This window comes from Cryptosporidium parvum, chromosome 7, assembly GCF_000165345.1.
Source record: "Cryptosporidium parvum Iowa II chromosome 7, whole genome shotgun sequence".
NCBI classification, from domain to species: Eukaryota; Apicomplexa; class Conoidasida; order Eucoccidiorida; family Cryptosporidiidae; genus Cryptosporidium; species Cryptosporidium parvum.
Window position 1 is genome coordinate 954,131 of NC_006986.1, and position 16,735 is coordinate 970,865.

Here is a 16,735-nt window from a genome sequence, read left to right on the forward strand (position 1 = left end):
CAGCAGTAAATCTCAAAAAAGAATCACACGTATGCAGTCGAAAGTAATTAAAAATTTGAAAAAATAATAATATTTGTGATTTCAACAAAAAAACAATATTATAGTTCTCTATGAATGTTATCTGCTTTAAACTAGCAAACTTAGAGGTGTATCTAAAATAGAATCTATGTCTTGGAAATTGTAGCCTTGTTCTAAGTTTCCTCCATTTGGATTTATGACATCAATAAAGCATGTAATAGGTAATGGTCCCCAAATATAGCCGTGATTAAACGGAATATCTGGTTGAATAGATACGCATAGAAGTGGGTCGTCACTTATCATGTTAATTTCTCCTGAAACAAACCATAGCAATAGCTTTCCTTTTGATCCCTTGGAATTCTCTCCTTGGAAATGCCTCGGAATACACCAAGTCCATGAAGAAAGTGAACTTTCAGTATCATATTTACCATCAAATGGATGTATGTCATACGGAATACGGTTTAAAACTGCATCAGAACTCACTTCTTCACACTTTCCATCAATTAATCTCTTAATTTTTATTCTTTTAGTATTTTCACCTACAACATCAACTAAAACCCCATCCAGAAGCTTCATATCTGAGCCACCAGACTTATAGACAACTACTGAACCCTTAGAAAAGTCGCTATTTGTAGATTCTGTAGGAATAAGTCTCCACCAATCTTTCTTAACTTCAAAAGTGGGGATTGAAGGAGGAAGAAAGTTCAGAAGAGAAGTTGAAATAGAAACTGGAGTGATTCCTTCCATTGAAGAAATTGACTTTAAAATGATTTCTCCAGTTTCTGTTGAAATTGATTCAATCTCTCCATTTACCCAATACAACTCATCGTTTAATCCTTCAGGATTATATACAAACTGTACACGAATTCCAATCTTAAAATCAATCTTTGGCAGTGTATTTAACATTGACCAAGCCAAATTTGAATACTCTTCTACGTAAACGTTTTGATATATTTGATTCTGCAAGCAACAATCCGAGGAATTAAAATGTGGAAATAAATGAGTAGGGGCCAAATTTGCATGTCCTTTCTTTTTCACAAGAGATCTATCAATATCACGGCAAATCAATTTGGGAATATTCTCAACTGGCATTGACTCTTTGATCAGCTCAGATCCCTTAATAGAATTTGAGTTACCATGTTTCGTTGAACTTTGTCCAAAACCTTCAATCTGAATCTTCTTTGATCTAAGAAAAGGCAATAACCATTCACTAAAATTGTTTTCTAACCCTGACCTCAATTCTTTCATCAATTTCCTGAAATAATCTCTCTGAGTGATACCCTTGTCATTTGCTTTTGGAGGGGGGTTTGAGGACTTGTATGTATTCACCTTTGAGATAAATAAATTCAGAATGTCTGGCCTAACTTTAGGTAGAAGTCTCCACTCCATTGATGCTACTGCTGTCACTACATGCCCTGGAAGCTTTGGAGAGATCTTTGAAATCTCTGGTCGTCTTGAAAATAACCACCAAATGTAATATGACCAATCAGAAACTGAAGAATATTGCTCCGGTGAAACTATGGTGGTTTCTTCTCCCACAATACAAGAGACAAAAATCTTCTCCATTGTTGGAATCTCTTCTTCACCACAATTCTTTATTACGTCAGAAATCCTCTTTTCTGTCCATAATTTCTTCCATAGTTCTGGTGCTGATTCTCTTTTTTGTGCAATTCTTGCTAATAAGTGAGCTGGTATTTCTCGGTCAAGATCACTTAGTTTATTTTCTTTGCCTCTCATCAACTCATGGAAAAATGGATTACTCATATAAGGTACGCTTTTATTGACATATTTCTCTCTCTTAATTGTATTTGCTACTTCCTTATTGTTGATGGAACTTACAATTTTATCATTCTCTAGAGCAACTAAGATATCCTCCAATACATCTCCATCCTCGCAAACTTTGGTGTTTAAATTAACATTATTACTCATGGAATTTTTTTCCTCTATCGGTAACTTTCCTGTTGGGTAATGTCCGGTTATGCCAAAGAGAAAATATAACTGTCCCGCTACCCCAATTACTTTTAAGAAAAAAAAAAGTGAATTAAATTAAATAACTGAAAATTTCTCATTCTAATAAAAGAACAATGCTCCATTTTTTTTTTTTTTGAAACCCCATTTTACAGTTAGTAGTATCGGAATATCAATACTATGTTCTGCAACTAATCAATTCTTATAGGTACGGTAACAGAAATAAATTAATAATCAAAAAATATTAAGTAGAACCTAAAGCATTTAAAACAAATCATTTTCATATATCTTATCTATAACTCAAATATTGTCCAACTTTTCTCAATTTTCATCCTCTTTAACTTTCCATTCTTTAACTTAATAAATCATTAAAGGAAACTTTGGCGCCTTCCCCAGCATGTTATTTCCATTAAGATACATTATTACGTTAATTCCCGAGTGAGGATTAATGGGTATGTGGAATAATCTAATTATATCTAAACATTTCTATCTTTTTTGATCTATTTGATTAATTTTAAGTTTTTTCTCAGAAGTATTGATTTAGGTAAATCCTTATTGCAAGAAAAGATGACTTACAAGCTAACATTGATTCGTCATGGTGAAAGTGAGTGGAACAAAGAAAATAGGTTTACTGGTTGGACAGATGTTAGCCTCAGTGAGCAAGGAGTAAGCGAGGCAATTGAGGCAGGAAGAATGCTTTTAGAGAAAGGCTTCAAATTCGATGTAGTTTACACTTCAGTATTAAAGAGGGCTATTATGACTACATGGACTGTCTTAAAGGAACTAGGTAATATTAATTGCCCAATTATTAACCACTGGAGATTAAACGAAAGACATTACGGAGCTTTGCAAGGGCTCAATAAGTCTGAAACTGCCTCCAAGTTTGGAGAGGACCAAGTCAAGATTTGGAGAAGAAGTTTTGATGTTCCTCCTCCAGTTCTTGAAAAGTCTGATCCAAGATGGCCAGGAAATGAGTTGATCTATAAGGGTATCTGTCCCTCATGCTTACCAACAACAGAATGTTTGAAGGATACCGTTGAAAGAGTTAAGCCGTATTTCGAGGACGTAATTGCTCCTTCAATCATGTCAGGAAAATCTGTCCTAGTTTCTGCTCATGGGAATTCCCTTAGAGCTCTTCTCTACTTGCTAGAAGGAATGACACCAGAACAAATTCTTGAGGTTAATATTCCCACAGCATGTCCACTTGTATTGGAGCTTGACGATTATCTCAAGGTGACAAAGAAATACTATTTGATTAGCGAGGAAGAACTCAAGGCTAAGATGGAGGCTGTTGCGAATCAAGGAAAAGCTAAGTAAAGAGGTACGAAATTTTAGTAGCCACATTATCCTCTAAAGTAACTTTAGGGCTAGAAACCACTAAGTGTTCTTTAAATCACAAAAAGTCTATTTCTGTTTATCTCAATTTGTATTTATATGAGCTGATAGATATTTTTTTATTTCAGGAGAAAATGAACACGACAAAAAGATTCAATTTTGGGAATTATTAGAATTCTAAAATAAGTCTGAAATAATAGATTTCCTGTTATTAACGGGGTAATTATACCACCCATCCCTTTTAGTATAAGAGATATATAGGACTATTAAAGTTGATAAATAAAGGAGTAGCCCTGTAACCCTATCCACTTCTTCACTGATTTAAATTCATACATTAGTATTTAAAATAAGCTTTAGGTTACTTTGTATTATACTTTAGCAAATGATGTCTAAAGTTACAAATAAATGATCAGGAGATTCTTATTTTAACGATATATGACAATATTTATTCTTGCTCTTCCTCAGACCCTTCATCACCCTCAGTAGCAACTGTTGAATCAGAAAAACTTTCTTCATCCTTTTGTGCAGAGGATGTCTTTGGCTTGTAATTTCCCTCACTCTCATGTTCTGCAACCAAAGATTGGTCTGAAGCGCTTAAGTATTTCATTGGCTTTGAATATAATTGGTAAATTGAAGCTAAATTCTTAATCTTCAAAATCTTCTTTTCGTGCGATAAGAATCCTTTCCATGTAACTAATGCCTGATTATCAGCAAATACAGGGAAAACTGAACCTAATCGTTTAGATAAAGTATCTGAAATGGTTTGTTCATCATCAGAAAATGCTGAAACTGCTGAGAAAATACCACAGATAGTGTTTGTGTAGATTGGAATGGTTGATCCCTTAACCATCTTATTAAGGATTTGCTCAGAGAAGTAAGCAAATAATTGGGAACGATTAACCAAAGGAACCGATAATCCATCGCATTTCTTTGCCAAGTCAGTTGCAACACATTTGCCTTCTGGAGTAGTAGCTTTACACCATGCACTGTGTGCTTTAACCTTGGATTCGAAGATAACTGAATCCTCGAGTGAATAAGGTCTATGAATGGCATGATCTTTCTCTAATAAGAAAATCTCTCTGATCTCAGCAAATCCGTAGATCTTTGTAGTTGATAAATCACTTGAAGGCAATAATTTGTAACCAGATTTGGAGCAAATATCAACCAAGACATTATCTGCAACATCCTCCCATTCTTGTACATGGAGACCAAAAACGGCCTTAATTGACTCAGCGCACTGTTGAGCAGAGGAATTCTCGAATGGATTGAGTTCTTGTAAAGTGTAAGAAACTTCAGAACAAACATCACGATAAATCTTAGAATCAACGCCTTTTGCGAGAGGGGATGCTGAAATGGCTTCCTGAAGAGCTTCTGACTTATGGATAGCAGCCCCAAATAATCTTGAAGTGTATGGAGCAACTTTTGGGAAGGATCTCAAGTTATAATGAGCAGCAATCTCAGTTGGGTTCATTAAAGCCAAGTTCAAAGGTCTCAAATCAACTGCTGGTAATGATGGCATCTTGAAGATTCCTGAACATATTTCCTTTCTAATGAACTCATCTAATCCTACTTCATTTCTCAAAGCAACAGTAGCTCTCAAAACGGATGCACACTGAACATCGTTTCTCATCTCATCATACATAGTGATCAATATTCTTAATCCTAAGCAAGCATCCTCAACAAAAGCAAACCTGCCTCTTTCTCTTAATTTGGATGCAGCACGAACTGCCATATCATACAATTTACCAGATCCCATAGTGGAAAGTAATCCAAACTTGTAAGGTTCCCTTCCATACTGTTGAAGTGCCAAGCATTCGTTAGTATCTCTGAACAAGCCACTTGGTTTGATTGGAAGTACTCTTCCTAATTCGCTAGCACCATGTCTATCAGTGCGTTGCATTAATACTGGACCAGTTAAAGTAGCAGATTTACCCCATAATGGTGCATCAGTTGGAACGTGTCTTCTGAAACGGCTTGCTTTTTCAAATGGTCCTTTTCCAGATTCAATAGGATGAGTGGGGAAGCTTGGAATTCCGGAAACAATCTTCTCTGGTAAGACATATCCTGGGATCTTGGAGGCCTTGTATGGGCCAATCAAATGCCAGTATGTATCCGCAATATCGCGGATGATAATTCTTTGTGGTCTGAATCTCTGCAAAGTACGGACACTTTCAGCCAACATGGGTGGCAACATTCTAGATCCTTGCCATCCAATAGCCTGAACAACCAAATCTCCACCTGCAAATCTAATGGCACTGACTGGCCAAAATCCTGCAGCCTTTTCGACCAATAATTTACCTTCAATTGAAGAGGAGCCGCCAGTGCTACTCTGTAAAAGTCCTCCTAAACCAGGATGCTCTGGAGTTGGAATCATTGTAATAGGTGGAGTAATAAATACACGATAACCTCTTGATGCTAAATCCAAGGCTCTTCCTTGAACTTCCAATGTGTTCCTTGACTTGGAGCTGATCCACATTTGGTGCCCCCCACTCTTAACCTTTCTAAAACGTTCATGAACTGGGTTCATGTCAGTTGGAGCTTGCAATGAGGCAGAAAGCTTGGATGGATCCCAAACAACTAGGAATGGGTTCTTTGGGTTGCTCTCATCCAAAAACTGTCTTACCTTTGAGTGACTTCCTGGCATGTACAATCCAGCCTTCATGGTTCCAATTGGGCCTACGCCAGAAACCATTTTATCATGAATATATCCTCCCATTGGCCCCATTTGTCCACCCATTGAACCGAATGGGCCTCCAATTGGACCTCCCATTGGACCCATTGGTCCCATTGGACCCATTTGGCCACCCATTGAACCTAATGGACCTCCCATTGGACCCATTGGACCCATTGAACTACCTATTGGTCCTCCTATGGGGCCTCCCATTGGTCCCATTGAACCCATTGGTCCCATTGAACCCATTGGACCACCCATTGGTCCTGTCTGCGGCCCCATTGGTCCCATTGGCCCGTAAACGTTTAATGAAACTTTTCCACCAGCGCCAGCATATCCCCTAATTCCGGATGGTCCCATCATTGATGGAGCACCGAATCTTGAAGCTTGAGAACCTAAAGCTGGAGGAATCCCTGGAACTCCTGCTGATAGTCTTACACTCTCCAACTCAGAGAATGTGGATGGATAAGGACCGAGCATTGTTTGAGCATCAAATTGAGTGGCTCTTGCCATCAAAGCCTTAATATGATCATCTGGTAATGGCCTTCCCTTCTCATCATGAGTTGGAATGGAAAGCTTACCACCTGGATAATTCAACATATACTTCTCAGGATGGTAGTTTGGGCTGATTCTCAATGCATGAATCTCCTCTAAAGAGCCTTCTCTTGCTGAAAAGCCTCTCTTCTTCAAAAATTGTAATCTAAGTCTTCCCTTAACTTTTGCTGAAACTTCTCCATCGGTTTGAACAACTACCTGATGTACCTTCTCATCCCATGCTTCCTCAACTCCAGCTAAATTCAAGTCAGATGGAGCGAACAAAAGATTGTTAAAGTTGGCACGGTCTAGTCTGGGTAATGAAGGAGGGCTTGATGTTAGCTTAGAATCAAACATCTTCTTCTGCTCTTCAGCGAGCTTAATCTGAGCTGCAATCTCTGGATCTTTCATCATTCTATCGCTAACCTTAATACCACTAATAATCTGTGGAGTTCTTGCAGAATCCATGATCTGCTTTTTAACCATACTTCTTGCAATGTTTCCACTTCTAGATAAATATCCTGCCCCAAGACATCCTCCTATCAATGCTAACTCAACCACTAAAATCAAAATATTTCTCATCTTTTATTTCTAAAAGCCTCAAATATATAATTTATTAAAGACAACTCTTCTTTGAATATATATATATATCCTTCAATTATTCACTTCTCCTCTTATGAACCCTTATTTATGATCAAGTAAGTGTCCAATATTTTATCCTACCTTGAAAAACAAGGAATTATTATTAGCTCTCACTCTCTCACTTTCAATCTCCTACTTATCTGCCTTTGTTGCACTGGGAAAAAAAATTCTACTCCTCATTAGATCCAGTAATATAAATTAATAGATGGCGCCAACGTCGAGACTTGCATCTATTAATCTTTTTATTCATCTAGCATTTTTTGAATATTATACAAAAACATTACGTACAAATCAGCCGGTAGAAATAGTTATTTTTGACTCTAAATCAATTTTTCTTCCTATTTTTTGCACCTTTTTTCACTGGCAAGATTCTCAGCAATGTATCCTAGGTTGTCTTTCTTTATCCAATAGAAGTTCTACCCACATTATCAGATACATTCTTCTTCATATTTAGTTTTGATCTTTTGTTGAGTGTTTTTGATTTTTTTTTTTTTTTTTTTTGCCTTAAATTTGCCTAAATTCTCCGTAGCTTTCCTTTACTGTGAACTTTTTCAGAAAAAGTTCCCGCCGGATTCTAATATGCACGGGTCACTTTATACCAGAAGTAAATTGGAGGTTGAAAGTTCTGATAATATCTTTCCCAGTTTTGTATGAAATCAACTCAAAATTATATGAATATCCCTGGATTAATCGTAATTAAGTGACTTTTAAACCTGGCAATCCTCTAAAACCTTTTCTCTAAATTTTGCCAAAGCTATGGATGTTCTCAAAGTAATAATATGAATAGCCCTTTAAACGATTCGAATCAACCCACATCGAGAAATGTGGAAAAGATTTACATTGAGATCAAGGATGCTTCAGAAGATTCCTCGGGTTCTGAGAATGACATTTTAATCAGAAATGGCATGCAAATAAAGCAAAAACCGTTTCTAATTTGGAAGACACAAAACCTAACAATTGGTCATTATATTCTATTTTATGGGTGTATCCAAGGATATATGGAGCAGTTATTCCCTGCAAACTACGCACTTTTTGAAAGCCTTTTGTCAATGGATCCAGTTGCTATTGGTACAGCAGCTTTCTTACAAAAGCTTATGTTTACCATTGCTTCACCATTTTGGGGAATGATAATAGATAACTCGGACCCAATTAATATTATGAGATTCTCAATCATTTCACTAACAATTTCTTCACTTCTAATATGTTTTTCACATACAATAAACCAATTTTTCTTTTCTATGTGTTTTTGGGGATTATTTTCCGCAGTACTTGGTCCATTATCGCAAAAGATAGCCTCAGATAAGATTTTAGATGGTGGAAGAGGAAAATACTTTGGACAACTTATGTTTTTCCAGACAATTGGAAGACAGTGTGCTCTACTATTTACAGGACTTGTAAGCAATAAACATCAAATTGAAACTTCAAAGCAATTTGGATTCTGGATGTTTCCATTTCTTCTTTCAAGTTTATCTGGAATAGTTCTTTTTACATTATTAAAAATATTTATTTCCAGTAGTAACAAAGACTATCAGCAAAGCCAAAAACATTTATTTTTAAAATTTAATGGAATTTCATCTATCAAAAATTTAGGCTACGTTTTCAAGTCAAAAACTGTAATTTCGTTATTTATCCTGGGAATGGTCAATGCAATACCCAGAAGCGCTTTGAACTTTATTCCAATGTGGCTCCAATCAACTGGACTTTCTCAATTTAGCGCTTCATTCATTGTTTCAATTAGTTGGGTTGCTGCAATGTTTGTATCGCCTATAGTTGGTTTTGTTAGTGATATATTTTACAACTTCTCTCCTTCCAAAGGAAGGATATTGATGGCTCAGCTTTCCCTAGTTTTCAGATCCATATTCCTATACTTTCTAATTGCAAGAGTCCCTACTGCAGTTTCTTATTTCGATTCCGAACAATCTAAATTAATGGTTTATTCTATTATTTCGTTCATTATTGGATTATTTGCAGGATGGCCTGGAATTGGCGCTTGTAGACCCATCCTCTGCGAAGTTATTCTACCTCAACATAGAGCAACAGTTTTTGCTCTATCATCCACATTCGAAGGAATTGGAGCAGCATTTTTCGGAACTAGATTTGTTGGAGATCTTGCAGTTTCTATTTTTGGATACAACTCAAGCAAACAACTATCAGGTTCTACTTCAAATTATATTGCACTGGGTAATGCCATTCTTTGCATGACAATTTTCCCTTGGATGATCAGTATTTTACTTTTCTACTTCATTACAAGAGAAAGTCAAAAGATTGTGCACATCAGTAAGGACAAATCAAGCATGGAAAAGATTCCCGATACACAGTCATTCATTGAAATCAAGGCAGTATAGCATTTTTTGACTCAATTAATTAAAACATATATATATCAATTTATACTTATCTATTTTTATTTTTTGTATAGATTTACTCTCCTAAAGATCTGTTTTTTTAGTTATTTAACTTTTTTTTTCTCTTTACACTTGTATATCTAAGTCTACACTTTTTAGGCGCCAATTTCACATGCAGTGTAAGAAGTTGACAATTATCAAGATATACTGATCAGAATAATAAATTTAATTGCCAAAAAAAAGAGTAAATTTTTCCAAAGATGGATGTTACTCAAATTTTTGTTTGCGAGGTTAGTTTACTGTGATTTAGCTGTTATTTATCATTTACATATTGATTTTCGTTCTTAGGAATGTGGATCTGCGTATACTGGAAGAGAAATATATAGTCGTCACTTAGAAATAGCTCACAAAAAGAAGACGAATGTAAGAAAAATTATAGAGAATGCCAAAAGTAAGGCTGGAAATGTGACAAGTGCTCCAACTTTTGTAGAGTCTTATCTCCCTTCCAAAAATAAGGATGGAAAGGACTCAAATACTAAGAACCAGAGAGCAGACTTCCCGAGGGTCTCCATTGACCCATTTGACCCTAAAGAAAAGAATTTTATTGAGGAAATTGGTCATGGAGTTGCTGCTGAGAGACTTGCTCAATATCTGAATGCCACAGGCTCTTCCTTAGCAAAGGAAATCCCAAAGTCTAATGTGCCTAAAGCGGAAAAATCTGCAAGTAAGAAGCCTGAAGATAAATCAATATCATTAGATGAAATCTCCAAGAGTCTCCTTCCTATTCACTTAGATATTGTCAAACTTTCTCAAATTCCACCAATTCTTGGGTTGCAACTAGAAGTTTCAATGGGTCAACTTACAAACTGGTGCAACCAAGTTGAAAAATACATCGAGATTAAAGGACAAAAAAAAGGTTTATTTAGAGCAAAGAAGAAGTCCCTTCTGGCCAACTTTGAAAAAGTTCTAGTTCAATCCAGAGAATATATTAATAACACTCTTCGTCCGGAAGTAAAGAAGTGTTCTGCAATTTGTTCGCTTCTTGAACAGCAGTTCAATGAAGTAGAGTCTATCAGAACAAAAGTTAATAATATGTCAAGATCAGGATCATACTCAGCAACTGAGACTTCTGAATTGGTTTCAAAATATAATGAAATCTCAAAGACTTTCCTACGCGAAATTGTTCACAATAATAAAAAGATATTATTCTGGAACGCAACAGTTGAGGAGATCCATAACCAAGTAAAGGAAATGGTCAATCTATTTAACGAGCAGATAGATATGTTATCTAGAGAATTCAACTCTAAGATGATTTTTACTCTATTTTTACCGCAAAAGGTTATTTTCATCTAATTCTAATGTAGTAGATCAAGAGGGGGGAAGAATGTGAAATCAAGGATGATTAACGGATAGCTTCTCTGTTTGTGTATAACTTATTTTCCTAATTAATTATTCCTCTTAAAATTTTTCTTTTAAACTTTTTTATTTCGAGCAATTTACTTCTTTCCTCTAAATCTTTGACTCGTAACGAATGAGCGCCAAAATTTGGGTACTTCGAGCTATTAATTGCAAAATATTGGATTTAATTTGGGGCACTATGGGCTGATCTATACTGTTTATTAAAACAACAGAGACAATTTTTTTCTGCACTAGCAGAACTGTACTAATTTCTTTTCATTATTCTGATTCAGAGGATTTTTATTTGAATTAAAAGATTGCAAGAATCTTAAAATACTTAAGGCTCACAAGAAGACTTTGAATATGGAACTTTTCAAAAAGGTTTTTCTCTTGACAATCTTTTACTTTGGACTTTCTGCCTCGCAGGATTTGAGCATTTTAAGCGACCCAGCTAGTAATCAAATAGGTAATACTGAATCCCACACAGAAGATCTAGAAAACTATGTCAGTATAGATAATGATTTTGAGAAGATTAATAGAAACGTAACACTTGAGCTATTGAATGGTGAAAACACAAACAAAAATGATATGTCTGAAACCTGGAACTTACATCTTAACAATGGTGAAACCTTCAAAGAAAGTGATAACACTTACTACTCCAAAATTGGCAAGTCACCTGAGAATATTGCAAAAAATATCCCGGATATCAGAGCTGCTATTTTGAATTGTATGAATCAAATCAGATCTGTAGAAGGAGAGAAAGCTGCAAATATGAACATGTTAGCTTGGGATTACACAATTGAAGGATATGCAACCAACTCAGCTCAAAGGATATGTTCTACTGGAGAAGTTCTCCAAAGCCCTAATGTATGGCCATACAAAGGAGCTGAGGGAGAACTAATAGCCACTTCTCCCCAACTCCATAGTGCAGATCCTAGGACAGTAATGGATAAGGTCTGTGATCTTGTTCAACAGTGGAACAATACAAGTTCTTTCTTGCCAAGACAAACAGATTTTTCAAACATTTTTAAATGGGATATTGGAAATTCTTACCAGTATGCAGAACCATACTTACAGCTTGTTTTAGCCAAGACCACTGTTGTTGGATGTTCTTTCCAAACAAACTGTCATGATAATGTTGGAACTGTTGTTGTTTGCCAATTTAGTGATAAGCCTGACCCAGAAGTCCCCCCTTATGCACATATTCACAAGGCTTTCAATCTCACTGAACCTCAACGTCAGCCATGCGGAAGATGTGGTTTTGGAGCCAAATGTTGTTATCAAAATCTGTGTGTTGGAAGAGACATTGGATCATCCTGTCCAAAATGTACTTTTTCAGATCCAATTAACGAAAATAATGATGATCTTTCCTATTGCTTGGATAAGTATTACCAAACCTGTTCAAGCTCGAACTGTCCTGATGCATGTGTAGATAAGCATCAGGTTCCTGAAGGAATTCTTATAAACCAATGTTTATGTACTTCCAAACAACTTATTGAAGACATGCTTCTTTTTGATCAACTTCCCCTCGACCCTCAGTTATCTTATACTGAGGGCTGGAAAAATAAGAAAGTCTATCTTCACGGAGTCTGCAGAAACGTCAATGGAGATGCTCCAAAAGTTATTGAAATTCCAGATGTAGGTGGAAATCATGAAGAACAAGAGCCTGAAGAGATTAATATTGGAGCCAAAATTATTTCTTCAGATAGCATCAGATCAGCAGTTTTGAATAATTTGAATACTGTCAGATCATCTCAACCTGCTGCTGATATGGCAATGTTAATGTATGATTTCACTCTCGAAGGTTATTCTAGAGTCAGAGCCAAACAAATTTGTGAGTCTGAAGATCAATTCTCAGAATTCTTGGGTATCAATGGAACCTTCCCACCATTTGTCAAATGGCCATACAGAGGAGGATCTGGTGAGACATTGTATCTGTTAAATGAGACATCCTCCATTCCAGTTGATATTGATGATCAGGAAATGGCTAATATGCAATTAGGAAATGCTGATCCAATCCAGATTATAGAAGATGCAGTACAAAGTTGGTATTCTGAAGGTGAAACCTTTGATTTCTACAATGTTACAAATAACTATGGAAAAGACTTCTATAACTATAGAATGATTCTAAGAGCAGAAGCAACAGGTGTTGGTTGTTCTATAGCAACTAACTGTAAACTAAATGGTATTAAGACAGTTCTTGTTTGCCAATACAACTATCCAAACTTCAAAGACCCAATGCACGTTAAAGAATCAATTTCAAGAAGAAAGCTTTTGGATATCAAATATCTAGAATATGACTTACCTTATCTCCATATTGAAGCTGATCCATTCCTGCTCCTGCAACAAAGAAGACCTTGTGGTCGTTGTAGAAGAGGTTCTACATGCTGTGAAAACAATCTCTGTGTTGGTATTGATATATCACAATCTAGTATTACTTTTGTTCCCCCAATTCTGGAAAACCGTCAGAATGGAGGTTGCAGATCTGCCTTTGTGAGACCTTGTAACCAACTAAATTGTCAGGTTAACTGCATGAATCCAAGTAGTTCATATTTAGCTCACCAATGTTTCTGTGTAAGTCCAGAAAATATGAGCAAACTTGCCTTTGCAAATCCCGAGGCTTTAGAAGTTAACAAAACTCTTATTGAGGAAATTTACAACAGAAATACTACCACTGATGGATTTAACCGTATGTTAATGATAGATGGAGTTTCTACTCCATATCCCATAGCAACTTATGGTTACTTGTTTGGTTTGGTAAACTCTCATGGTTTGTGTCTCAAGCTTCCAGGCTTTGAAGAAGAATATAGTGAGACAGTAATGGATTCTATTGAAGGTAATATAACTGCTAATATTGAAAGAATGGGATTCTCTGTGGATAACGACAACATTACATTATTGTCTGACGTCTTTATGGATTTACCAGAGGATGATTCTTTCACTCAAAAAGATCTAACTGACAAATTTAGACAAGAGTTTTTGCTTGCAATCAATAGTTTCAGAAGTATTGTGGGTAAATTTGCAACAAACATGAACAAATTGGCTTACGACTTCACATTAGAAGGAATTGCTAAGTCTTCAGCAAAACAATGCCAAATTGCATCCCTAAATAGGTTCTTTGAAATCAATGGAGTTCCTCCTCTAACTTACTTATCTCCAGCTAATGAGACACTACTACCAAATAATGTAGCATCCATAGTAGCTAGCTGGGCTAAACCACTAATCTCAACAAATGGTAATATTCAAGGTGAAAATTTTCTTGAATCTTTAAATAAGCATGGAAAATCCCTCCCCGATTCAGCAAAACAACTATTTAGTGCTCATGCCACTTCTGTTGGTTGTTCAATATTTTCAAATTGTCCAGAAGGAAGATACTTTGTAGTTTGTCAGTTCAATCATCTCGACAAAACAGAATATCCCTTTAAGCCAATAGAAGATGGATTAAATATTCCAAAAGCTCCATGCAGTTGTTGTGGATCGAAAGCAAGTTGTTGTGAAAATAACCTTTGTGTAGGCGGAAATAGTATTGGACAAGATTTCTCAGTATGTAATGATATTTCCCTCAGTAATGAAGATGGAAAGTCATGTAGTTCCTCTTTTTACAAGAGCTGCAAAGATCTGAACTGTAAAGGACAATGCCTAAAACCATTGGAAGAAAGTGATCCTTTCTATGATCATTACATTTTTAACCAATGTACATGCAGTAAAAAGAAGAGTGGAAGTTCTCCTCAATCAGGATTACTACAGGATGGAAAAGCCTTGATTAGAGGAAGTTGTATAAGTGTAAATACAACTAGATTGGATTCTCCAAGTGTTCTTGTAACACATAACAACTTATTAGATTTGGAGCTTATTTCTAATGGAAGAAATGGTAATACAGTTTCTCAAGCTCTTTCATCAGCTTTACAAACTGAACTCAAGGGAAAATTAACAATACTAGATTCAAGGCCTATTCTTTATGCTTTGAATAAGAAACGAAGCAAATTAGGTGAGAATTCAGTTAATATGAATATGTTAAAATGGGATTATTCTCTACAGGGATATGCTCAAAACTGGGCTACAGTTTGTTTGGCAGGAAAGAACAATAATAGTCCTCACGAGTTCCCATACAGAGGTGGAGAGAGTGAGGTTGTTTATTCTTCTGAGATAGGTGAAGAATACGACGAACGAAATTCTCCTTTGAAGATTGTCGATTCCTGGTTTTCAGCTGAAGAAGTATATGAAAGAAATAATGGAACAATTCCAATTACTCCAAGAGTCATGGATTTCATTACGGTGTCTCAAGCAACAGCCTCTTCTGTAGGTTGTTCGGTCGTTAAAGGATGTCCAAACGCTGGATTTGTTGTAGTTTGTCAATTTGACTCTGCAGTTAATCTAAATAAGTATCCTTATATAAGAATTTCGGAAGCCAAGGAAAATAATGTACCTGAATCACAGGCTCATCCCTGCGGAAAATGTTCTTCAGGATCAACATGTTGCAGTGAAAATCTATGTGTAGGAATATCTCAGAACCCAAGTAAACTCGCAACACCATTGATTGCAAAGCTTTCTTCCAGTAGAAATTGTATTTCGTCCATTTCCAAAAAATGTAGCCCAGGATTATGCTCAGAAGGTTGTATTCCCCAGGTAACTCCTGAAGAATCAGAAAAGATTACTTTATATGATGATGATAACTCAATTCAATTTACAATTAATCAGTGTCAGTGTGTCTCCGGAGAATTCTTGGAAACACCAACTGATGCCTGGAAATTCGGAATGGTACGTAGAAACGGAAATTGCGAGAAAGTAAGAGGTTATAGTGTTGAAGCAACAAAAACTCAAATTCATTACTATAATGCAGTTACAAACACCACAGGCAGTTCTAATCAAGACTCTACCATTGATAATAGCAGCTTTGAAGGGAAAAAAGATAAATCAAAACAAGAATTCTCGCGAGAGTGTATTGATCGAGCTAATGAGAATGGATTGTCCTTGAAATGTATCGCAAATCCATTAAAATGCTCTAGCCACACTTTATGCTATGCATACCCAAGTAGAAAGAATTGCTTCTGTAGAGACGAGAATAGTGAAAAATGCGAGGCATTAAAGCTTTGCAGAAGAGATTTGCAAAATCCAGTTGACTTTGTAAATCCAAATTGTACTGGCAGACATGCCTTATCTGAAGGCTGTCCTTGCTCAAGAAATATATTCAGTCTAGAGTGCAGCTGCAGCGTCTACCCAAAAAATCCCGGATGCCCTTGTGACAAGGAGCCAAAATCTTTCATATGCAAGGATTTACTTAGAACATCAGAAGCAGCTCAAGAGAAAATAAGCTTTGCCTTGTCCGAAGTTAATCGCGTTTCTAAAACACTAAGAGGTTAGGCTAATTAGCTAGGCACTGTGTGAATGTTAATCTTCATTTATCTCAGTTTTGTTTTCTCTACCAATCTGAAAAATATTCCAAAGTGGTTTGTCTAGAATACGAGTTATATTTCGGTTCAAGTTTCCCGCCTAAAAAACCTGTTTTTTTTCTTGTCATAAAGGAAATAAATTGCTGAATAAATACTGATTAAAAAAACGGTGAAATAAAGAAAATAGTTTGGATACTATAAATGTGTTCCAAAACAACTCCATGAATTTCAAAATTAATACTGAAGGATAAAACTTAGTTTAGTAAAAATTTATTTCTCTGTAAATAAGAATGTCACAATAGATTTCATATAATTTAATTAAATAAAATTAAATAATATAAAGGAAATATGTAAAAAATAATTTCACTTTGGAAATCAAAAGAAATCGATAATTATTTTAGTTATTAATGCCCAAGTAACCGCAATAAGGCGCCAAA

At 35.8% G+C, this 16,735-nt stretch overlaps 6 protein-coding genes across 6 annotated transcripts; 4 read left to right on the plus strand and 2 right to left on the minus strand.

Moving 5' to 3' along the window:
* Positions 1–126: 126 nt before the first annotated feature.
* Positions 127–1,947, minus strand: cgd7_4260 (uncharacterized protein; the record flags this gene model as incomplete). The annotated part of the gene is made up of 1 exon (XM_628578.1): positions 127–1,947. One exon carries the CDS (start codon positions 1,945–1,947, stop codon positions 127–129), a length of 1,821 nt encoding a protein of 606 aa, XP_628580.1.
* Positions 1,948–2,553: 606 nt separating this feature from the next.
* cgd7_4270 (glycolytic phosphoglycerate mutase) lies at positions 2,554–3,303 on the plus strand (the record flags this gene model as incomplete). Its single annotated transcript, XM_628579.1, has 1 exon — positions 2,554–3,303. One exon carries the CDS (start codon positions 2,554–2,556, stop codon positions 3,301–3,303), a length of 750 nt encoding a protein of 249 aa, XP_628581.1.
* Positions 3,304–3,766: 463 nt separating this feature from the next.
* Positions 3,767–7,108, minus strand: cgd7_4280 (signal peptide, large secreted protein; the record flags this gene model as incomplete). The annotated part of the gene is made up of 1 exon (XM_628580.1): positions 3,767–7,108. One exon carries the CDS (start codon positions 7,106–7,108, stop codon positions 3,767–3,769), a length of 3,342 nt encoding a protein of 1,113 aa, XP_628582.1.
* Positions 7,109–7,947: 839 nt separating this feature from the next.
* Positions 7,948–9,513, plus strand: cgd7_4290 (membrane associated transporter, 10 transmembrane domain; the record flags this gene model as incomplete). The annotated part of the gene is made up of 1 exon (XM_628581.1): positions 7,948–9,513. The coding sequence occupies one exon, from the start codon at positions 7,948–7,950 to the stop codon at positions 9,511–9,513; it is 1,566 nt and encodes a 521-aa protein (XP_628583.1).
* An 846-nt stretch (positions 9,514–10,359) lies between these two features.
* On the plus strand, positions 10,360–10,863 carry cgd7_4300 (Low complexity protein with coiled coil regions; the record flags this gene model as incomplete). Its single annotated transcript, XM_628582.1, has 1 exon — positions 10,360–10,863. One exon carries the CDS (start codon positions 10,360–10,362, stop codon positions 10,861–10,863), a length of 504 nt encoding a protein of 167 aa, XP_628584.1.
* A 408-nt stretch (positions 10,864–11,271) lies between these two features.
* cgd7_4310 (extracellular protein with a signal peptide and 4 SCP domains) lies at positions 11,272–16,269 on the plus strand (the record flags this gene model as incomplete). The annotated part of the gene is made up of 1 exon (XM_628583.1): positions 11,272–16,269. The coding sequence occupies one exon, from the start codon at positions 11,272–11,274 to the stop codon at positions 16,267–16,269; it is 4,998 nt and encodes a 1,665-aa protein (XP_628585.1).
* Between the last annotated feature and the right edge of the window lie 466 nt (positions 16,270–16,735).